General features: G+C 39.8%; 1 protein-coding gene across 7 annotated transcripts in view; it reads right to left on the minus strand.

Annotated features, from left to right (window-relative positions):
* LOC120512022 (transducin-like enhancer protein 4) overlaps window positions 1-24,697 on the minus strand; it is a 97,466-nt gene that overhangs the window by 2,641 nt on the left and 70,128 nt on the right. For 6 of the 7 annotated variants that reach the window (XM_039729866.1, XM_039729865.1, XM_039729868.1 and 3 more), the window contains 11 exons: window positions 11,521-11,640; window positions 10,932-10,985; window positions 9,755-9,907; window positions 8,439-8,571; window positions 7,951-8,144; window positions 7,684-7,760; window positions 4,329-4,578; window positions 3,001-3,248; window positions 1,973-2,120; window positions 1,005-1,155; window positions 610-686 (listed from right to left, as the gene is read on the minus strand). In XM_039729866.1, the coding sequence (XP_039585800.1) occupies window positions 610-686; window positions 1,005-1,155; window positions 1,973-2,120; window positions 3,001-3,248; window positions 4,329-4,578; window positions 7,684-7,760; window positions 7,951-8,144; window positions 8,439-8,571; window positions 9,755-9,907; window positions 10,932-10,985; window positions 11,521-11,640 (1,605 nt within the window). The remainder of the gene's footprint in view (window positions 1-609; window positions 687-1,004; window positions 1,156-1,972; window positions 2,121-3,000; window positions 3,249-4,328; window positions 4,579-7,683; window positions 7,761-7,950; window positions 8,145-8,438; window positions 8,572-9,754; window positions 9,908-10,931; window positions 10,986-11,520; window positions 11,641-24,697) is intronic. The other variant, XM_039729864.1, reaches the window with a different exon arrangement.

The following is a 24,697-nucleotide window of genomic DNA, read 5'->3' on the forward strand; positions in this document are numbered from 1 at the left end:
ATTTAAACTACAGCCAGTTAACAGTTAATTTAACAAAAATATTCCCAACCTAGAGGTATCTGCTGGTGAAAGAATGGAAAGACATGCCAAAAATCCCACTTTTCTACAGTGGAACTGAAATGCCATTAAAACTGGGCACAGAGGGACTATAGATATGCTACAGCTTCCAGTTACACTTCAATCGGCCCCTCCACAGCATTCAGTCTTCAGCTCAGGAGTCTGCTGGTCCAATCCATCAACACATCTCACCCAAGAAAAACATACATGTTGAATATGACTTCCACTGGTTTAGCCACATTTTGGACCTTCAGTGGCTGTTCACCTAACGACATAACTTGGGTATTGTATTCCACCAATACGCAGAAGAAAGTGAGAAAGAAGGGTATTAAAAATAATTTCAGATTACAGGGCTACTTTACTGTAAGAGCTGAATTAGTGAAATAGTAGAAAGGACAAAACCATTTCTTTCCCTAATTACAAACTCTTTAAGGACTATAGTAATTAGCTGCATTTCCACCTGAAAACTCCTTAGGCTACTGACACACCCTAAGACGCGCAGCTCTACTGCACTGTAATGTCTGTGGAAAACAGCTTCTAGGAGATTATTACCTGGAATATACTGGCTCCATAAGGTGTTCTCCAAGCATTAAGAAGATTATCTTTTCCAGTGCTTACAAACCATTTGCCTGCAACAGATTGTTTAAATGTTATTGCTGCATTTTGTTTTCAAGGAATACACTTCCAGAAACAGATGATCATAACAAAACATTCACACATATCCAAAGAACAGTAACATTTTCATCTGGTTGCAGTATGATGTTCCATCACTAAACAAGCAGTACTCAGAAAAAAGCAGAGTTTTTAAAATAACCTTAATACTTAAATTTAATACCAAATTTTTAACTATATTTTGTACTTTAATAACTGTATTGCACTTTCATTTCAAGATAACTTTCAATCAATTTTTTGTGAAGGAAAAAACTGATTTAGAATGATTTGCTTACCACAGTGAGCAAACTTGAGTGACAACACACAGCTCTCATGAAGATGCAGCTGATACTTGTCTGGCTTAGTAACATGTAGCACCTCGACATTGCTGTTCTCCATTCCTACTGCCAACCACTCACCAGTTGGACAATAGCCCAATGAGAAGATCTGTAATTAGCACAGCACATGCTTCAATCAGTAAAGGAATGAACTTGAGATATTCAAAACTGATCCTTGCTACACTGTTAGCACTATGCAAACTCACATTTGTGGTTTACTGCAGTTTTAAAAACATGATAATCCAATTAGTACAGTAATCAAGATAAATTAGTTCACGCAAACACAGCTGCAAAACTATGCTATTAAATGTTATTAAAACTGCAATAGTGAAGTACTGAATCAAACTATAAAAGTTGATGTCCAAGCTCATCTGACAGTGTTCAAAAGTATTTTTGTAAAATATTTTTGAACTTGAATCTACAGAAATGGGAACAGAAAGGAACTTTTAATCTGGCACTTGTTTTATAAAACTGAATCTCCATTACTCCCATGGGAGAGGTACTAATCTGTCAGAGTCATAATCCAGATAGACATCTAGCTGCCACAAGGAAAACAAAAAACAAAAGAAAAACCCCAACAAAACAAACAAAAAACCAGACAAACCAAAAAAAAAAAACCAAACCCACAAATAAAACAAAAAGAAAAACCCCACAAAACAAACAAAAACCCCCAAAAAACCCTCCAAAAACAAAACAAAACAACACACACAAAAAATCCCCCCAAAAAACCAACAACAACAACCAAAAAGCCAAAAAAAAAAAAAAAACAAACCAAAAAAAAACCCCAAAACCAAGGGAGTATGGAATATGAGACTAACTGAAAAATACTTTGGAATTCTCTTTGAGACTGTTTTTTTGCTTATAAACAAGAAAAAAAAAATTAAAAGTCCTTGCTTGTTAACATGCCAAAGGTTCTGAGACTGAACCTGTGATGTGAAGTCATGCTGCTGTAGCTGTCTCCCTTCTCTGAGATCCCAGGATCTGACTGTATTGTCCAGACCTCCTGTCCATAATTTGGTGCCATCATTAGAAATGTCAATACAGCTCGCTCCATCTGTGTGGCCCTGAAATTGTCTGAAAATATTCAAAGAAGATCAGCACATTCTGAGCAAAAATAGAAATACCTTCTTTCAGTCCCTGAGTTATAACTTAAATTCCAATAGCAATCCCAGATGAATACAAACTCTGGGACAATCATGTGAGTTTTTTGATGAATTGATGATGCAATCAAGCCAGAGAGCTAATGTGATTTTCAAAAACACTTTAGGAGTCAGGTACTCTGGAAATCTTTGCTGCTGGCTGTGTGATACCCACTACTCAGCTTAAAACAGTCATTCCCCCCAGAACACTGTAGCATGATCAGCAAAATTACCTTAGTTTAAGAAAAATGTACAGGTCACTGAAGTTAAAAAAAAAAAGAGCAGCCTAAATGGTAACATCAGGTAACAAAAGCCTGGCTTACATGCAACACTGATACTACGCGTAATAACATATACACAGTGCAGTACACAGAGAAGCTCTGTGTGACCAGCTCCTAACATACTCTCAGTGCTGAGCACCAATCCTTACTCCTGAAAGCTAAGTCTGCAATGAAGTAATTTACACATATCTTTACCCAAGACATATTTGCTGGATCTCCAATTAAAGAAATCAGAGTGAGAGCAATGCATTGCATGGAAACAGAAAAAAGAATCTGTTCAAGGATTCTACAGCAGTATTGACATCAGCTGATATTTAGGGAATTATAGTTATGGGCTGATCAAAAGCCTGGAACTATGGAACTATCAAAACCTACAAATAATTACACAGACTTTTGTCAAGGTATTACCAAGGCTATGTTGAACAACAAAATACTGGAAGCATCTATGCGTGGAGGAAATACAATACATATGCAAAAGCACGGCTGTGCCTAAATAATTCTCCACAACCTGATGACCCAGTTTGGCCGACCTACCTTACTAAAGTCTGGTTATGCAGATCCCACACTGCAATGTTGCCATCGCTACAGCAAGAGAAGCAGACCTTGGAATCAGGGCTGATAGCTAGAGCATAGCAAGCTGGAGCAGAAGATGTCAGCTCTGCTTTGATGCGAGGAGTTGGAGCTGCCAGGTCCCAAATGGATAACGTGCTGGCTTCCCCACCAACAATCAGGGTGCGGCCGTCAGGGAGCAATCTGCAGGAACGGATGTAGTTGTCTCTGTTCTGTGGAGACAGAAGCCATCAAGAGATTACTCATGAGGAAAGAAAACAGCATTAACATGAGAGCAGAAATCCATAAAAGTATTGTATTCCCTCCTGGTTTTAATGAGCCATTTATACTTATGACAATGATAAAGTGTATTAATGCCAGAAAATTACATGACATTAGGGAAGTACTTCAACTTGATCTACAAAACTCAGTAGTGAGAGATATTTAATCTTAATTAGCATCAAAATGCAAAGACCTGAACCCAACCCAAAACAATTCAGGATAGCTGAATTTGACAGCTGGTGTAGAAAGTTGTATTTTCATACTCTGTTTATTTCAGCACATTAACCTCTCAGCATGGGGGAGTACCAAATTCCCTGCACACTTTCCCCCTTTCCATTCCAGTGAGACTTGCTGCCACCATCTAGGAGATGTCAGAGGAAAATATTTGGGCAATTTTCTTCACTTGTGCAGCAAGTTGTGTAGCAATTCATTGTAAGTCTACACGTGCTGCACAGTTCTCATTTTACTGCCTCTGTAACAAACAGCAGCATCTTAGCAAGAACTGGTAAATGACAAGAGAAAAGCTGCTAACAATAGTTCATCTTGTTAGCACATTCAAATAATTTGTGAATAACACTCATGGATATTTTTAATTGCCACATTAAGACAGGTCAATGCATTCATACACATACACAGATACAAAATACGTGACACAATCCCCAAATATTCTCAGAGAATACAGCTGCGAGACAGCAATTTTTAGCATGATCGGGTATCAACAAGCTGTAAGATTGCCAGCAAATGTCGAAGTTTATAAACAATATTTGCTGTGCTGTCTTTGATCTTTCCTCCTACCACAATTTTAGGATATTAAAAATGTTTTGACTCTTTGTGGGGGTAAAAAACCCACAAGTATGATGAGGAACATACTTGAACCCCAGTTCTAATAGAAACAAAAAATTACAAATGCAATACCAACCTGATACCATGACAGAAATCAAATACACACTTGCCCTTCATATCTTAGTGATATCACTGCAATCTTAACACAATGCCCCATCTTTTAGTGTTGTATGCTGCTGTTCACCTACCAGGCAGTCCAGCTGAGAGACAGGGCTCTTGTTGCCAGGCTGACTGATGTCCCAAACCTTGACGCACCCCTTCCCACCCGTGTACACGTGTCTCGTGGGGTTGCTGATGGTGACTGCACACACAACTTCCCCGTGGTTCAGGGTGTTGATCTGACGGGCATGGCGAGGGATTCCTGGACCGATGAGGGCATCAGGAGGGAAAGGAACTGGCTGCATCTGACCATCTGCACTTACATGAAATGAGTATGCTCTGAGGGGAAAAAAAATTAAGGAGATGATTTACAGAGTTTTACTTCAAGGCTGTTTAGAAAAACAGAATCAAAGATGTGCTCCCCTGCAGGCATTCAGGTTCTGCCCTCAGCTCAATTTTTTTCACAGATATTTCACAGAATATTCTGAGCTGGAAGGGACCCTCAAGGATCATTGAGTCTTAAGTGAATGGCCATATGGGGACTGAACACATGACCTTGGTGTTATTAGCACCATGCTTTACTCAACTGGGTTAATATCAGGCATTTTAATCACATAAGGAAAAATAGCTGTAGCATGGCCCTCCAAGCACAAAGATAGGTGCTCAGCTTTTAATGTGGAAAGTCAAGCACCAATCAAAACAGCTTTTATAACTCACATTATGATGATTTCTGGCATGAGTGAGGCTATATGACACCACTCTTAACTTTGGACGGGAATATCACAGCCTGCAGAGAAGGGACGGAAGGGTGGGTCAGGGCCTTCTGGAAGACAGAAATAGTTGGCTGGTTGCTGCCAGAGCATGGTGGGTAGCTGCGTGCCAGGGGACATTTGGCTGCTCGCTTTACTGACTCTTATGTGGCAGCTTCAGCTGAACTGCTGCCAATCTGTCCTGAATGTACTGTGGGCCCCAGGCCTCTTGAGCAAAACTGCTCAGCACTGTACCAAAGGGTGCAGTGAAACTTCCACCAGCACTGAGGAGTTAAGTCCTCAAGGCATAGTTGCTGACAGCTGACATGACAGACCAGCTACAATGCATTGCAATGGAATGTTTTGTTTTGTGGGTTGTTTTGGGTTTGGGCTTTATTGTTTTTTGGTTTTTTCGATTTTTTTGTGGGTTTTTTTTTTGTGGACTCAACACAACTGCTACAGATCCCAATTTCTCTTGCCAAAATCAGACCTCTCACCAAGAAAGAATCTGTTCTGTGATTGCCACTTATGCCACCTGTGAATAACCTATCAACAGCTTTATCTCAAAGTATTTTCCAGGAAGAACAGTTAGGTTGTGAAATTGCCTTGTTCTGAGACGCTACCTGATATATCACATCTATTACAAGAGCACAAAACTTTTAAGAGGGTTTACCTATACATATCAAGGTATACTTAATGGAAGGCTTAGACCTAAAAAATCATCATAACGGTTGTGAAAAATCCACTGTCTCAATGGTGGAATGACAAGATCTCACAAAGAAACTGTTTTATGAGAATACTTTCCAGGTTCACTTCCTTAATTAATACTTCAAAGTGACTAAAGAAGGCAGCATTCACAAATAAACTACTGAATTTGTCATTTAAGATTCATAATGCACTAGATAAATAATTTTCCGTGGGACAAAATGCATAAGCTTTCTTTCCTATTTATATACTGTGTTTCAGTATTTATATACTGTACAACACTCAAGAGTTGATACAATACTGAAGTGAAAAGAGAGTTATTAGAAGCCAGAGCCCAAAAGTACCATATGCTGGCCACTTCATTTCAGGACACTCAACAGTGCAGAGAATTTACATAAATTTCCCTCTAAGGTAAAAATGGAGTAGATGAGAAAATAACAATCCTGGAAGATGTGACAACTATAACACTCAAGACAGAAAAAAGTCAATACAATTATGCTGAAAGAACTGCAGATTTTAAAAGTTTCAAGCTCTCTGGTAGACAAATTACAGTTATATTTAGATGTTTAAAATAGACATCAACAGAGCAACAACATTTAAAAATCTTGGAGATGAACCAGAATTGAAGTGATTTGATTTCAGTTTGCTTCGTGTTTTATTCCTCTCCATTTTAACAGAAGAAAGATGTGAGCAGGGAGGTCTCTGAAGCCCTGCAATTGCCATTTCTCTCACCACAGAGAGCAAAGCCTAGTAGGTCCAGAGACACTTCTTTCCAGGTGACTGACTCCATCAGTAATGAACTTAAATCCAACAAGCATTTGAACATTACATCAATACATTTCTTAGAACCCACTGTATATATTGGATGAAGATCTGTGCCCCACAGAATTTTTAATGCAAGCAGCTGGTCTGCAAGCTGCTGTACATCAATTTCCATACCTGCTTTACGCATTCACCTAACAGGATGACACAACTAGCAGAAAAGTACATTAAGGTGGTTACCAGTGTGTGACGCCTGAGAGATCTGGACCTGGCTCATGAGTTGTGTGACGTGTGTACACAAGGAGTTACGGGCACCAGACCTGATCACCTGTCACCGTATGTCGTTAATCCTGTGTGTCTGCAAGCTCACTGGCAGGTAAGCACATGCACTTACTCACACAAATCTAGGTGTATGACTAACTCCAACCACTCCTATGCAAAAGCATTCACACATAAAAGAGCTTGAGAAGGACTGGCACCAACACCCCTTGACCATGAAAATTTCCAGTATGAACTGGTCAGAGTCTCCCAGAAGGGTGACAAGGAAGGGGAACTGGATGAACCTTAAAGAAAATCTGGATCAATACCATCCCAGTTTGAATAGCTGCTTTAGTTAGTTTTTCTCCTCTCTACTTCAAGCGGAACGTGAGCTGAGAGTTTTTTGACTCTGTAATCTTTCTTGCAAGACTCACAACAGGAAAGCCTGGTAAAGCAGGTCACACTATACAGGTCAGTTCCATCAAGGACGAATCTCAATATTATCATAAAATAATTCTTCCAGTATTTTCAATGAAATAAAACATTTCAGTATTCCTTTTTCTGCATACAGCTGCTAAGCTTGCAAGTAATTGCAAGGCTTTTGTGAACAAAGAAGTATTTTTTTTTTTAACTGAGAAGCAGAGTACAGTAGAGATGGAAGGCTGAGATCCCATTCCATAAACAACCAACCAGTCAGTCCAAAAAGAGAAGAAAGCATGATCTCCTTTTTCCATTTATTTCTGTCTCCTTTACTTTGTATCAGCCAGTCCATGTCAACTGCTATTAGTCTTCAAAACAAATTCACAAACACAACTTTAAGACTACACAGTGATTCTCCTGCTCTTGCTGAATAGCTATACTTATTTCTATTCACACAATAGTTTTCAGTAGCTAAGGGGAATTCCAACCAGCAAGAGAACATGACTTCCAACAGATGATTGACTTTCAAAGCTGAATGTTTGATACTCACGGTTTTCCTCCTGGGATGCCTGTGAGATTAGGAGGGATGCCTGGGACTCGCATGTGATGATGTGGATCAAAACCAACCTGTAGTTTTCCCCAAGCAAAACAAAAAGGTGTATTAAAGTAAGAGTTAGGCAAAGGAAGACTGTTTAATTCATGTTCTCCATAGTATACTCCCCAAACCACAAAATGAGTGAACTAGAGTTAACCCCACAGGTCTTATATTTAATATAAACAGCTCTCAAAACTAAATGCTCCAACGGCAAACACTCACCACTGGAGATCGCCCGTAAGCTGCTGCCGCTGCTGCTGCTGCAGCTGCTGCACTCATTTGAGGGGAAATATTGTGTAGACCAGCATAGGCAGCTCCAGGGCTGGTCAGCTCCCCGTTCATACCAGCATGTGGCACGATACCAAATGGAGTAGGATAAGGACATGGTACTGCCATAGGTGTCCTTAAACCTGAAGCTATAAGAAGAGGGGAAGTGAGAAGTCACAGAGGCACTCTAGAGCCGCCAAATGCAACATGAGTTTGGAAAACTGCAAAAAATCCCACAAATAACCCAAACCAACCAGCCAATCAGCCAAGGAAAGCCACATATACATACGTGTGTATGTGCACAGTATTACAGTGCTGAAGAATCAGCTCAGCACCCAGTATAAGCATCTGTACTGCACTGACTTGTCATTAGAGATTTAAAGGGAGTCTGACAAGGGACAGATGATCACTGTTTCACACCACAAAAATATATGGACACTAACCTATCGGGTCCACACCTGGGGGTTTGCCGGGCACTGGCCTCAGTCCGGGAGTGGAGTTGCTGCCTGGAGTTGGAGCATCAGTCCGTGGAGTTGGGGTATTTGATTTAGACACAGGAGTGGTAGATTTCTCATTCTAATCACCAAGAAGGAAAAAGGAAGGCAGTTTGTAAACAATTTTATCTTTATAGCTGGTGATTAGTAATATTAGTGATATTTAGCTTCTGGGTTTGGGTTTCTCCCTGGCAATGAAGAGAAGATGCAAAGACACTGAAAAAGATAGGCTTTTAAAATTAACTACAGCCTTCACTGCTTTTTTCATCAGGAGAATCTGTGTGATTTAGAATGAGGTAAATGACTGAAAATCATTTCCCTCTGACAATTGGCAGCATATGTGAAATCAGTCAGTGGTCTCACTATGCTCATGGACCAGCTCCCATTACAATTTTCTGTGAGGGATGGACAAGAAGAGTAGAAAAAAAAATCCCCAAACTGACCAACTACTCATACCCAAGTGTGGTGCTAGAAACACAGGATGAAGACAGTGATGGGTATAAAGTCATGAATTGTGCAGTGCTGCTCTTGTGACAGCCTCGTTCATCAGACACACCACTGATTCCCAGGCCTGAACCTGTCATTCCATCACCATTCCTGAGCACTATATTCACTTTAAGCTTTCTTTTTATTTATTTTATTTCTTCAAATAATTGCATACCCTGCCCTGTGAAGAACCAAGAGGGGAATTACTGTGCAGCTGAGGTAGGTGATTAACTGTGGCCACAAACAGGAAAGGAAAGAACACCCCTTGCAGGTAGCTCTTTTCTTTTGCATTTTGATTTGTGATGCAAGTCAAGGAAGGCTCTTGTAAATGACAGATTACTTTTTAGATAGAAAATAAAAATTATTGTTGTTGTATATAGCCTGGTAATTCAAACAAAGCTAACAACCAAATCACACCCAAGCAGGGAACTGAATTTGCTATAAACCACAGCACAGGAAAACAGCTCAAGAAACCCCTGTGTACTTTTATTTATTCTCAGAATAACAGTTCTTCATATGGGGGCGGAGAAAAATGTCTCTCAGAACACCACATCTATCATCTACTCACATCACCAGTGAAAATAACTTCTTCCTATCCCAAAAAAGACTGTGGACTTTCTATTAGACTCCCTTGAAATGATAAATTAAACTAATTCTAAATTGATGCTTCCCAGTGCTTTATTGACAGCTGTGGAAACACAAATTGTGTCCAGACAAAAATCTGGTAAGCATGTATTTCAGCCTATGATTAGGGGTCAGAAGCATTTTGTAGCACTTACAAGGCTAAGTTCTTTGGATTTGGAGGAAGGAGTACTGCTAGAGGATGCAATAGATGCCGGACTAATTGGTGCATCTTTTTTCAGCAGTCGAGTCTTGTCCAAGCCATTTTCCCGTGGAGAGTGTGCTGGGCTCCCACGGGGAGAAGAAGGATCCTAAATATCAGAAATATGGGTTAGCATAAAACCATCATACTAGCCACTAGTTCTTGTCTTGAGCAGTCCTCTGATGCCTTAAGTTTAGCTTTCATATTTTCCAGATTCTGTACTGTATTAGTATTTGACTCTGAACTTCATATAAAGTATTAGCAAGTTCTCCTCACAGTTTAGTCAGACAAAATGATCCATTCTCAGCCTGAGAACCAAGGACATTGTTACAGCCTCTGGCCCAAAAAGTGTCAACAACAGCAAACTGATGAGAGCAGTCTGGTAGATGGGACTTCATAACCTGAAGCTGTAATTGGACAACTAACACCAATATGCAAATGGTCCAAAACGTATAAAAGTGTGAAAAGCTCGTGACCAGTTGTCCATCTTAGGTCCACCTTGGGTGCAGCCCTGGCCAGGCTCTTGTACTGCCTAACACATATCATTTGAAGGCCTTTTAATAAATACTTGCGTTACCCCTTTTACTCTGTCTAACCTCTATTCTAGGCAGCCTCTCAAGGCATCACCTCCATTTGGAATGAAGATCTGTCATAGGAAGTGACATCTTCCTCCATTCTTAATTGATTTAGCTGGTACAATTGTAAAATTGAGAGAGATAATGGAGGACAATTTGTTTTTTTTAAAAAAAACTCTTAAAATTTGATGCCATTAAACCATGAAAAATAATACCAAAAATCTAGGGATATTGAAATAGGCAAGTAAATCTCTTTCTTCAAGTGACAGATTAAAAAGATTTGATGCATTTGGCAGACCTGATAAGGTTCACACATGAACTCATGGCCAAAGTGAAAGAAAAGACAGACACTCTTACAAGCTTTGTAGAAGTACTTACAACTCTGTAGAAGTAAATGCTTCAGATTTGATTTGTATTCATTCTAGAGGATACAACTGGATTCTATCAGGCATTTCAAGTTCAAATGCCATAATCCATTCATAAAATCAATATGCACAGAAACCACTGAAGATACCCTCACCAGCATTTCTGTAAGGTTGAAAAAACACCAGTGTATACCTCATTGGAAACGTCAACTACCAAGTTGTCATCACTCTTTTCACCATCGCTGTCCTGCAATGACAAATCACAATGTGTTAAAAAAATTATTTCATATCCCAGTGTCTCTTCAAAACTATGAAAACAAAGGAAATCTGCTCACAGATCAGCAGTGTACCATTCACTTTTACCAAACTTTATGTGGTAATACAATTAAAATCTTTCAGTCATCTACAGGGCTTCTGCTGAGCAGGCTGCCACAACTACAGCAGTCTTGCCAGTTCTCAAATTGGTGAAGAAGGACAGGGGGTGAAAATCTTCACCCAAAGTGGCACTGCACTATGAAAGTGGAGTCAAGACAGACTTCATTAACAAGTCCCAGCCTAAGTAAAGCTCAGCCTTGTTATCACGCAACTTCCAAGCGCTTTGTATTTATACTGTTAAAAACAGTGTCAATCATATGCAACAAAATGTTTAATCTAGCAGAGACACTAGAGATAGGCAGCAAAAATTTGACCCTCACTTTAAAATTAGTTACACAGCAGAAATGAGGAGAAACTACAGAGGAACACTGAAATTCAACAATACACAATGTAGACAATCTACTCACATAACGAGCTGCTATTTCCTTCTCTTCTGTTTTCTGTTTTTTACTATCTGAAGAATAATCTGTTGAATTTCTGTGCTTTTCTGCTGTTCTGAAACTGGCTGAGGGAGATACAGAAGAACTCTGTAGTCCAAAAAGAGAAGAAAGCATCATCAGGCCCTCATTCACAACAGTGGTTCATTTGTCACCACCCCTCAATACATCTTACACTGATAGTATGATCTGGAGCTGTCCTCATAGACAGCATGTTGGGTTTTAACCCAACAGCTACCCAGCAAGTGTCTCATATTAAAAACTGCACTATGTATTGCAAGAGACAGAAACGGTGATCAACTGACAGACCATAGTGGCTATCTGCACTGCCAATGGGATGAATTTTATGAATACTGTGCACTGGTCTTGTTTTGGTTTGTTTCCTCTACAAATACGCAGGGTTAAGTCAATAGCCCCAGTAGAGGGGTGTGTGTTTGCACATGTGTGTGTGTGTTTGCCTGTGTAAATCAAAAAGAACAAAAAGGCTCAAGGCAAGTCACACTTGAAAGAGGCAAAGAGACTCAAAAGGCAAGCAAACATTTGGATCAAGATTTCTACCAAAGAAAGAAGCAAGCTTCTGAACAGTTTTGGAGCAGGCAAGAACAGGAGAAAACACCTTAACTCATTTTATTTTGCTGCCTTTTACAATTACAGGCTGTGCCTGCAGCAGACAGAAACAAAACACAGACTGGCTCAATGATTCTCTTGCTATTCTACAGTGCTCACCTAGCAATGATTGCTAAAGAGCACACATGTGGACAGGAGAGAAAAAGGCAGATAATGTGTACTTTAAGCACTATCATCCAACAACTCCACTCTACTCCGTTAAACAAGGCAGGCAACATTTATCAAATTCTACCATATTTCCAAGGCTTTGTAGAGTCTGTATCTTTGTACGCAAAAAAAGGAAGCAATGAAAGATGCAACGTTCCCTCTGGGACTGATTTTAGTAGCAGCAGCAGTTCTGGCCCTAGTTCAAGAAAGCATTTAAGCATGCACTAAACTTTATCTCACTCTGAAGTCAGTGGTTGAACGTACATAAGTAAGGATATGTTCAGGCTTTTTGCAGGATTGGAAATGACAGCAATGGAGATGAAAATAATTGTCAGTTGAAATCCTGCTCACTGTTTCTGTCTCTGTCCTCCATTTTTACTGGGGTGGTGAGGAACAACCAAAGAAGTCCTGACTGATGGATTTTAGATCCTCCCATTCCTCCAGAAACATGTGTTTGGAGTTTTTTCCTCCATGCATGATGGACAGCTGTTTTTCCACACAAAATTCTACTACACAGCAATTTGGTTTTGGGGTTTTCAGTGCAACTATTAACACAAATACAAACCAAGAAATTAGTTACATTAAGTAACTTCTGTTCCATCATTATTACAGAATTTCTTATTTTCCCTATTATATCACAAGCTTCTGGTAAGGATTAGGAAAAATTAACTGCAGAAATTAAGCTGTGGTTATTGTCCAAGTCACATAAGGGAATGTTACCACCTCCTGGGACACAGATTCTCCTCTCCGTTTTGCTGAAATTTACAGTTCTTGAGAATAGCAGCTCAGGTTAATGAGTGGTAGAAATTGCAAAAATCTTCCTTATTTTGGATTGGTAATTGTTAATTACGCTCTAAGAACATTGAGTGGAAATAAAAATTTCAGAACAAAGCTAGTTTTGAAGGCACAGCCTGTGCCTTTCCCATACTGTGCAAATAGATCTTAAAACACTAATTTAGTTTTAAAGCAGATCATTAATCAATGATTATAGCAAATAATACAAACTAACAAAGTTATTTTTTGCTCTGAAGCAACAACACATGTTAAGACATTTGGAGACAGCAGTGCCAGGGTACAGAAGCCCTTAAAGTAAAGGCCAAGTAGAAACTCAACATTAAATGAACTGATGACTTGAAAAATGTATTTGTTTCTGCAATGATATAGCATAGCCTTCTGCAAAAGATTTTTATACTAAGCTCCTATTACATTTATATTCATTTAGAATTTGGAAGACAGTAGCTTGTAATGTGAATTCAATTCATTATTTCTCAACTTCACCCTACAGAAAGCAATTTGCTTTAAAACGAAGAAAAATAATCACCAATAAACCACAAATTAAAGTGGTGTCTAAAGAATTAAACTAGTGCACTTATTTAAATAGAAATATTTATTTTCATAAATCTGAAACCATACAGTTCAATTTTTCACAATCTGGTTAGCTATGTGCTATAGATACCATTTTAATCTTTGATTTCACTACTTAATAAAGTAATAAATTGAAGGTCCCTACCAGAAAGATAAAGTAGCTAATTATCACTAGCACATTAAAGGATGAGCACCACACTGGGCACTGGGGCAATGCACACTGCTTAATGGTTTTATTGCTTGATGGATCTGACCTTATACCAATACAAAGGGATCCTCCTGCAGTATTCTTACCTGACATTAGCAGAAAAAACAGAGACAACTCACATACTGACAGCAGGCAAAACCTCCGTTACCAATCTGAAATTAGGCCAGTGTACTAGGAGTGACATTATTTTGCCTCACTTACTACAGAACCAATCTAAACACTCCCACTTTTAACTGTCACACCCCTTTCCTTGCACCAGTACCCCTGCAGAACTGCCTTCTTTTCCCTTCAACATGAAATGCACCTGCCACATTAAGATCAGCGACTTCATGGGATGGATCTCTGGTACTTTTGCTGACAGATCTAAAGTTATCTCTTATGCTAAGTAACAAAGATATGTCACATACATAGACAATGAGAGACCATATAGATCTTGCTATGGACCTAATGCTTACTATGTTCACTGTCTGAGAGACAAGAGTATTAATCATACTGAGTTCTCTCTATTGTTTGTAACAGCTTTTCAGTCTATAAGCAGTGATAAGGACATACACTCATTGAGAAATAGTGGGATGTAACAATGTCCTCATGGTTTCCACTGACATCAGATTCCTGCAGATAATCCTTTGCTCACCCACACCTTGGTTTCTGAGTGTGCCAGCCCACAAACTCCAAGAGAGATCCTTACATTTGCAGATGGTAAAAGAAAACCCTACCAAAACACATTGTTCAGCTGATAGACTCTGCCTGTTCCATGATTAAAACATCAGTGCTGTCCTGAGCAGCTGCCTTTAAAAAGCTGGAATAGGACAGTTACTTAGAGAAATTAAGTGATTCAGCACTATGACTTGGAAGGCTGTAACTTAATGGGCCAGAGTCCTTGTTTTAGTAACTACTAAAATTTATAGAGAAATGGTGTCTTTTTATGCTGTGGTTTACTTCAATAAAAAGCATTAATCTACTAGAAGAGTAGCATTTTCTTATTAAACAATCCTGAGTTTGCTCACATGTAATAATTACATCAGACATAGGAAAAAATACTCTTTGGTGAAAGTAGGTTACGCTTAGTTTGTGTTTGAGGAAAACATATCAGTTTTTCATTTTCTGCTTTGGTAGAACATTTTTATTCATAGAAAATACATCACAAAATGCTGACAAAAAACCAATGAACATACACATTTATAGAAAGGCTGAGCACATCACCATGTTCACATAATTTACTTAAGAAACAGAACAGTGTCTTGCTAGTACTGGACCCACAGTATTTTTTGCACTAGGCTATAGAGCATAGCATGCTATGATTCAGTGTCTGTTTTGGGCAGCGCTGAGCACAGTGCTAACTGAAATGGTCTCCCACTAGAAGGACTGTGCTGTTTTATCTCCAACACCATCAGGACGTTGCTCCTGGTGAAGTATCACTGCCACACAGGAGCAAATTAAACCAGTATCCAGAGACCCACGCAAGCCTCTTATGCAGCCATAAAATTCTTACCAGTACTCACCGTCTGTTTGGGATAATTAATAGTCCAAATTGCTGGGGGTGGGGGGGGAATCACTGTTTTACCCCCACCTTTTACTGGAATTTAGCTACATCATTTAGTAGCTCACACTGTAATGTGGCAGAAATCAGTGTGGAAATCATAAATCAAATTGTACAGCCATCCAGCTGCAAGCCCCAACTCCCCATATGCTGACTTCCCCAGATAAGACTTGGCCTGAGCACACTAAGTGATAATTAAATGAAATCAGTGTTAAAAGTAATGACTAGAGATGACAAGATGAAAAGCCTTCCTACATGTTAAAGCTGGTAACTCTTTAAAGCATTCATGAGTATGACCATTCCCCAGTGCACCCTTACTACTATGCCAAAATGATGTATTTGGAGTGGAATAATTAAAACAATAATTCTCAACAAAGTGGGAATTACAAGATAATTGACCATACTGAAGTATTAAGCAAACTGCAGTAAAAGCCAAGGATGCTCAACGCTAAGGTCAATTACAGTATAATTATCTGAATTACATTATTGCTGTTATAAAGACTGTTGAAAGTATAAAAGAAACTATAAAAATGGATACAATATGCATCGTGGTGAAACGACCAGGCAGTAATGCTGCTTTGTGTTGGCTGATGCCAATGTTATAGATGGAAGTACCAGCACTGGAACTTGGACTCAGGCACTGCCCTAGGTTTGGGCTTGGAGCACTAAGCTATCTAATACTGTAAGCTTACATCAGAGATAAAAAAAAAAAAAAAAAAAAAAAAAAAAAAAAGAAAAAAAAAAAAAAAAAAAGGGTAAGAAATTAGGGTTAAGACTTCTGACACCCTAAGGGTGAGATGAAGATTGCTCTGCCATAAAGTGGGAGATGTCCCATCAGAAAAGAAAGTAAGAAATTAGGGTTAAAACTTCTGACACCCTAAGGGTGAGATGAAGACTGCTCTGCCATAAAGTGGGAGATGTCCCATCAGACAGGTGAAATGTCAGGGCACAAGAAAAAGAGGCAGTGCAAATACAGCCCAGAGACCATGTGCTCAGTAAGGACACTGCAGCCAAGGGCTCTCACAAAACAAGCCTAAGGGCTCTAAGGTAACACCTACCTGTTTAAAAAACAAATTCATTTATATACATCTATATGCACAGAAGCACTACTTTGATTAAACTCAGGAAGATGGCGTGAAATGCTGCAGGTTGATCTACAGATACCATAATGGAGCACTTGCATAGCAACTCTGCCTTCTGAAGTCACCCACACTTACACAGCCTTTTTGTTGCTGGCATTGTTATTATTATTACTATTATTAAATTACTATTATTGTAATTACTACATCCCAGTATCTGCATGGATGGACATGATTTTGTCCTCTTTGCTTTAATTTTTCAACACACACTCTTTGCAGCTCTTAGGCAAGCAGATTTTCTTTACCATGCCCTTACCTTAAAGTTTACTTAGCATGTCATGATGAGGCTGACACAGCCAGGCAGTACAACCTGGACCACAGCACTACCAAAATGGTTCATCAGAGGAGGCTGGTAGCAAGTGTTGATCCCACATGTACGGTCATGGTGGACTTTAATATTTTCATGTCCCCTTTTCCAACTTGTTTCTCTGTTTGCCCAAACTAAAACCTAACTTTTACTCAGCCATACCATGAGCAATTTTTTTCTTTTGGTCTTATTCACTGCCTTTTCCCTATGACTGCATTTTCAGATACCAGAAAAAGCCTCAGAAACCGTCAAGGAAAAATGCAACTAACTAGCTAGGAAAGATACAGAACAAAGCTGGTTTTAACATCACATAACCTGGTCTGAGCTAACTGCATCAAGTTTTGTAATCAAGCGTGTGATAATTATTTTTAATACAAACTATGATTAAAATGCAAACTTTGAAGTTTTATATAGCATTTTTAACCACTAATTAACTTCACTAATTGCAAAATTAATGAAGTTAATTAGAGGATAAGAGTGCCATAAAAAAACATCAAAGTCTAGATGTGCAGTGCTGCCTGCAAGAGTGATGGGAAGACCATAAAAAAGTCCAGAATAAAGAGAATATGTAGGGTCAGCAGTCTTCAAAATCTAAATGTTCTTGTAAGAGTTACGTCAAGAGAAGTACAGATATGTGTGTTTATTATATACGTGTGTGACTTTATAAAAAATGCCCATGTAACTGTTTACATGATCTGCTTGCCATTGGTGGTACTACTGGAGTATAAATAATCTGAGCTAATTAAAAACATCAAAGTCTAGATGCTATGAAAAGGGTGATAAAACAAAGCAATAAACTACTACAGTTGCACACATTAATTCCAGTTGTATTTCAAGATATACTTACCAATTTGCTGGAAAAGCTGACAGGGACACACAACAACAGTTGAAAGATACCTACAATTTTGATGTATAATCCTATCAGTGTGGGATGATGATTCCCTGGCCCCTCCTGGTGTACAGGTTCATATTGGTGACAAGAAAAGTAGATGTTTAAAGCAATGGTCAGGTCTGCTGGCTTGTCTTTTGCAGATGGATTTTTCCAATAAATCCTTTAAAATACAGCTTCTCCACTAATCAGTGGCTGAAGGACATAACACACATAAGGCCTAAGCACTACTTGACACTGTGAGGGTCAAAGGATGGGGAGAACTAATGCAGCTTTAGGACAAGCAGTGGAGCAGTAGAAGAACGCAGATGAAAGTGAAAAAAGGAAGGCTAGGTTTAGGTTAAAGTACATCCTAGCACAGGCACATGGAGATAGTGAAAACAAATGTGCCAAGAGTAACATGCACCCTTCAGTAAAGAAGAACAGCTTGAACACAGGACATGGTTTCAGCATGGAACAAAAGAAAAAGAAACAGATGGCAGGAAAAAGAGTTAAACACTTCTGATAGAAGAAGCCTCGAAGCTCACAATATTACATTTACTAGGAAGTCTGTTCTCACCCACATTTTGCTACTCATTAACATTGAATCTAATTGACAGTAAGACAACCTGGGCACTGTCAAACATCCCCTCCCACTCCATCTATATAGCAATTCACTTGATCCATTCTCTCCATTCACCATCCTGTGATTCTATCTCCTCCTTTGACCAAACCCTAAAATAAGAATACATGCTTCAGAACATAGCAGAGTAGGTAATTTGGATGGAGTGAAAAGATTAGTAAGAAGGTGTTAAGGCACAAATTGCAACTGCTGTAGGCAATAGAGTAGGTGAGCCCCAGGGCATATGCAGGATGCAAAGGAGTATCAACCCTAATGATTCCAGGAATAAGTGTTCCACCATCACAAGGCTGAAGATACTACCAGAGAAAAGTGTCCTGCTGGCATTCTAGAAAGTAAATGTGAAAATCCGAGACACACTTGCATGTTGGTCAAGCCTCTAAATGTTACTTTAGCCAAAATCAGAGCTTCTTAAAGGGAAGGGCCAAAGGTCATCGAGTTACAGAAATTCAGAAGAATTCAGGGTAAATATCTTCAGAAACCTGAGGAACTAAGCAGTGCCAAGGAAATGTGAAACTGCAATATTTATTTGGGGTTCCAGGTACTGATCTTTCATGCTATCTCCTTTAGCAGAGAGCTGGAATGATTTGAGCAGTTCTAACAAAACAGAAACACAAACAGAGAACAGAGACTATGGGCAGTTAACTAGGGAGAAAGAGCAAGGGAAAGCATGAGTTATGTAATCACAGAGTAGGACAAAATGCTCAACTATCTGAAGCATTCAATACAGCAATTTAATTGTGGGCTCACCATCATGGAAGAGAGAGAGAAGAATAGCCACCAGCCTGTATTACAGGTTTTGAGTCACTGACATGCCATGAGGCAAGGAAAAGCAGCAGCACTCCAGTGCTGTTCTTCAAAAGCCAATGACAGACATGCATAAAAATTCCCAACATCCAACATATCTCCAGAATATCAACACTAATTATGTTTTTGCAGCAACTGCATTCAAACAGAATACACAAGGATACTTGGTAGTTTTCAGAATTCTAAAAAACACTACAGAGGGAATGTTTTATGATAACCATTAAAGACTTGTGTCAGTATGCTTTACAGTCTGTTCCTGCAAGAATCAGGAAATCCCTCTGAAGAATAACTGTGTTTTGCTCAGAGTCCTCTTTTCAGACCAAGCACCGTAGTAGAACTGTTATCCTTCCACTTTGCAAAATGATTAAAATGGACTGTAAGGCACAGAGCCAAGCTGAATACAAACACTTTCCTGCAGCGTCTCAAGGTACAAGGGTTATAAAAATCCCTTCAGTACTGGCAAGCAAAGTTAGGAGGTAAAAAATACACACACCTACACCCCCTAGATTTACCATGTTCAAGCAGCAAAATGATCAGGCTTTAAGTGTTGCCTTCTCCAGGGATATTTTAGTAGATTCAGTTTCATGTGACAGGTCCTAACAACTTACTCCTGGGACTTACTTTCCCTATCTATTCTCAATTTGACCAGAAGGATCTAACCTACTGCTAATGAGCCTTTTTTTTCTTTTTTTTTTCCTGTTGCTTTAAAACCACAGAGATCACTTCTGAAGACAGTCCCACAAGACACTCAATTTAGCTTCCCTCCATCCGGTACTGTGCCCCAGTATCCTACATTTTCAGTTTTTACTATATCTAATAAAGGTTATATTCGTGGCAAAGGCATCAGTTTTGAGTTTTCACATTTCTGCTCCCTTCCAATCTATCCATATGTACTAACCCTCCAGGGAAAAAACACTTTCATTTTCTTCCCTTCTGCTTGTTTGTCTCTAAAGGACGTTATAGTTGTTTTGCTGCAGAGATGACCTAGGAGATGATAAGAAGACAAAGCAAATTATTGTTTTAACTGAATAATTCACAAATAGAACTGATGATCTCTTTCTACATGTTCTGACTAGTTATCTCCCTTATCCCTGTTCTTAATCCTATTTGTTCTTGACTTGATCAGTATAAAAGTGATGGGAAAAAAAGCAGTCTTCAAAATGCTACCACGATTACAAAAAGCCCCCTAAATTCAATAGAAACACTTCACATACTGACTGCTTCTGTTAGAAACATGTTCACATGTTTTTCTCCAGTATTAAGCAAGAGACTGGCAATTTAGTTCTCTCTTCTCCATTAGATTTTGTGTGGCTTCTGAAGACTTGATTTGTTTTCTACTTTTTTTAGTACACTACATAGTTTAGGAAGCCACAGACACTGATAAGTGTCCACTGAAAACAGAATTTCATTATCCAACCAAACTCTTAACTGGGTGGGTGAATAAAACTTAACTGGCTGCTATTAAACGTTTGCAGATTCGAGGACATGCTGACTCTGAAACAAAACATTATCTTAACCATCTATTAAAAATATCTTCCATAAAAAAATCTTTGAGCACTACTATTCTCCTCTCTGCCCAAATAACAACCTAACCCTTTATTATATCTGCCTCACTTCATCTACCCTCACTTACTTGTGTTCCCAAGACCCTTGTTCAGGAAATTATCCCATTCAGGAAAGCACTTGAGCAAATGCCAGATTTGAGACATATATTTTGATCTTATGGAAGTCACAAAGCAGAAAAAGAAATCAGTGGAATGTACATATGTGCTGAACTTTAGATGCCTACCTACTGTGCACTACTCTGAATCTGGACCTCAGCCTGCAGCAAAAATAATGGTCCCCAGTTTCATTCTTCAAACCAGGACTCTGCTAAGTGGAATGGATGTACGAGTGGTGGGAACACAGATTCTGCAGTCAGCCTTAAAGCAGTTACATCAGTATATAACAGCACGTCATAAGTATAACACCTACATTTGAAGACTGAAAAAATAAAACACATACTCCTTTCTGCCAGATTTTTAGATGCATTACAACTCCCGAACATCACAGAGCTTTGCCAAGAGAAGCAGCAGTAGCTTTTAGTTCTCTGGGCCTTCCATTATTTATATTAGATAGGTCACACTGTTAATGTTTTAAATGTTAAAAGAACAATCAAATAGTGACTTCAGGCTAGCTGGAAATGCTTTGTTGTGAGCAATGATTAGCCAATACATTTTTAATTCAGGGTAGAGAAAAGGAAAAGAAAAAATTTCCCTCTTGTACTCCCCCTGCACTCTGCCAAGTAGTTAAATGTGATTAACTTGGCATGCACGCACACGACCTTCTATTCTATTCAAATTAGTTATTTTAGGTAATTTCTGAAGACTCTTGTCTCTCATTTAAGTATTTCATAATACGATTCATCATTTCACTTGCTTTTAAGGGAAGACTACAGTAATATCCCAAAACCAGCATTCTGGCATATGCTCCTGAATTATGTAATTCACTAGGTTCAACTCTACCGTTACAATAATTTTCAAGACAGATATAATACATTATTATTACAGCTACACAATCCTGAAATGAATTTTCCTTTGCTGAATTACTAGCACTCTAATTCTGAAATTGATCTGTTTTAAAAACCTCATGTGAAAGGGTTTTTAAATACCCTACATGCTCAGGAGCTTTATTTTAAATAGTTTAGAAATGAGCTGGTGGAAACAGGGGACTAAAAAAAAGTCTTATATTCGCTAATCCAGCATTAAGTACACGTTAAAGAACACCAGGCAAGTTTCCAAACAATACCTACAGTGTGGATTTAGATCTGCAAAGATCTGATATTCCATCAAGGTTCCAGGAAACCATTTAAAAAATTTATTTATAAAACAAAATGAAAGATGTTTATTTCCATGTGGGATGCCTCTAGAGAAGCTGGCAAGTAACAAGTTTATTAAAATGACAAGTTCAAGGTACTTTTCTTGTTGACTGTAAATAATCTCCCTGTGAACCAATTAAGAGTGTGGAGATCAAAGACCCAAGAAGCACTATAAAAGCTGGAATTACAGGGTTAAGGGAAAGCCTCCACAGGCTCCTTCAATACATATAATTTTCTCTAGGCACCCATTGACTGGGTGAAACAGTGAAGACAAGCATTTTTTTACTTGCTTTGGAGTACAGCAAAACCAACACCCACACTTTAAAGGACACCTAAAGAGCCAGCTTGATCTTATGCACAGCCAAGAATGAATTTAGTTGTAAACACTGATCCAGGTGAGAAGGCTAGAAGGGAGCTGGGATAAATGCACAGAATTACTTATAAAATGGGCTTCTCTGTTGGGAAGTTATTAAATCTCAAATAACAACAGTTTGTCAGTGCATTTCTTCTCCATAACAGCTTGCCAAGAACGTTCCTTTTCAAGGCATTAGTCAGAATAGCTAGCAAAGTTTTTCCTAATGCAAGGCTTGAATACAACGATGATCTCTGCACACATCATCTTCAAACTTGAAGAGTGAGTGGGGCTTTATGTTGAGTACACAGAGCACTGCCAGCATGAGTTTAGCCATAACTTAAGACGGTGAGCTGGAAGTCAAACCACTGTTTACTGACCAGCATCTGGGCTGCTTGAGTTTGCTTGCACTGCTACCTTGCTTATTCTCAATAAAGAACTAAGTCCTGTCTTAAGATAGAAATCTTTAAATTTTAAAGCGGGTCTTCACTGCTGTTTCCCACTAACATGGGAACAGATTCTGAACCTGTCTAGTCTGTCCCCCTTTATTTCACTGGCTTTCCTTGCCCCTTTTGTATTACAGGGTTCAACAGCAAGACAAGCTTTCATTATTTGTTGTGACAGAGAATACCATCAGAATGCTCCCTCTGCATAGCCTCTAGTCCTGACAGTAAATGCAAATTTTCATTTAAAGACACCTAGAGCACCAGATGGAGCCCTTACAGTAAGAAAGTATAACAAACTCTTTCACAAAAGGCACAACTGTATCCAAAGCTCCAGCCCACAAATGGAAATCCTTCTTCCCTGCCTATGCTTGCCCCACTGGGCACATTCACTACTGACAAAAATCACATTCCCACATCCACCTCTAGGGTTGCTCCCCCGCAGCAGCCTTGCAGGAAGTCTGGAAGAGTCTTCCAGCTGTGCAGCAGCCCTTGCTGGGCACCTTGCTAACAGTCAGTGGAGCAAAAAAAACAAGCTGCCCAAACTGCAGCTTAACAGTCTTGCTCCATGCACAGAAAGTGGCAGAGCCTTGCCTGTGTGGCCCTGGGCTTGAAGTAACACAAAGAGGAAGAGTTCAGGCACAGTGCGTGGATGTCTAGAGTCATTGCTACTGGTGGGTGGCATGGTCCTAAGAGGGGCTAGCATTAACCCTGAGGCTTCCACACTGTGCTTTGTTGCACAACGTATATATGCTGTGGCAGCTGGTTAGCCCAGGGTGAGCAACACAACCAAACACGAACTCCCCTTGTCAGGACCTTCCCAACAGTGCTGTGGCTTTTGCTGATTCGGCTACATATCACAGAATCACAGAATATGGTGAGTTGGAAGGCACCCACAAGGATCGTCATCCAACTCCTGGCCCTGCACAGCATCATCCCCAAGGGGTCACACTCTGTGCCTGAAAGCACTGTCTAACTGCTTCTTGAACTCTGTCAGGCTTGGTGTTGTGACCATTTCCCTGGGGAACTGTTCCAGTGCCCAACCACCCACTGTGAGAAGAACCTCTTTCTAACAGCCAACATAAACCTCCCCTGATACAACTTCATGCCGTTCCCTCAGGTGCTGCCACTGTCACCACAGAGAAGACATCAGTGCCTGCCCCTCCTTTTCCTCTCATGAGGAAGTTATAACTGCAATGAGGGCTCCCCTCAGTCTCCTCTTCCCCAGCTGCACAGACCAAGTGATCTCAGCCACTCCTCATACACCTTCCCCTCAAGGCTCTTCACCATCCTCACTGGCCTCCTTTAAATGCTCTCTAACAGTTTAATGTCTTTCTCATACTGTGTTGTCCAAACCAGCCCCCAGCACTCGGGGTGAGGCTGCCCCAGCTCAGAGCAGAGCAGGACAATCCCTCCCTTGCCTGGCTGGTGATGCTGGGCCTGGTGCCACCCAGGACAGGGTTGGCCCTCCTGGCTGCCAGGGCACTGCTGACCGTGTTCAACTTCCCATGAACCCAGGTCCCTTTCCATGGCACTGCTTACAGCATCTCATTCCCAGTCTGTCCAGACATCCAAGGCTGCCCCATCCCAATGCAGAATCCAGCACTTTCCCCTGCTGAACTTCATGTAGTCAGTGCTTGTCCAGACCTCTGGTCTGTTGAGGTCTCTCTGCAGGGCCTCTCCCGCCCCTCGAGGGAGTCAACAGCTCCTCCCAGTTTTGTATCATCTGAAAACATGCCCACTGTCCCTTTCAGTCCTGTGTCCAACAACCTGGTGTGAAAGGAGCCACAGAAACACATGAGCAATGTAATCAAGCCTGAAGGAAGGATGAAAATTCAACCAAAGCT

This window comes from Passer montanus, unplaced genomic scaffold (genome assembly GCF_014805655.1).
Source record: "Passer montanus isolate IOZ18808 unplaced genomic scaffold, ASM1480565v1 scaffold7, whole genome shotgun sequence".
Taxonomy (NCBI): domain Eukaryota; kingdom Metazoa; phylum Chordata; class Aves; order Passeriformes; family Passeridae; genus Passer; species Passer montanus.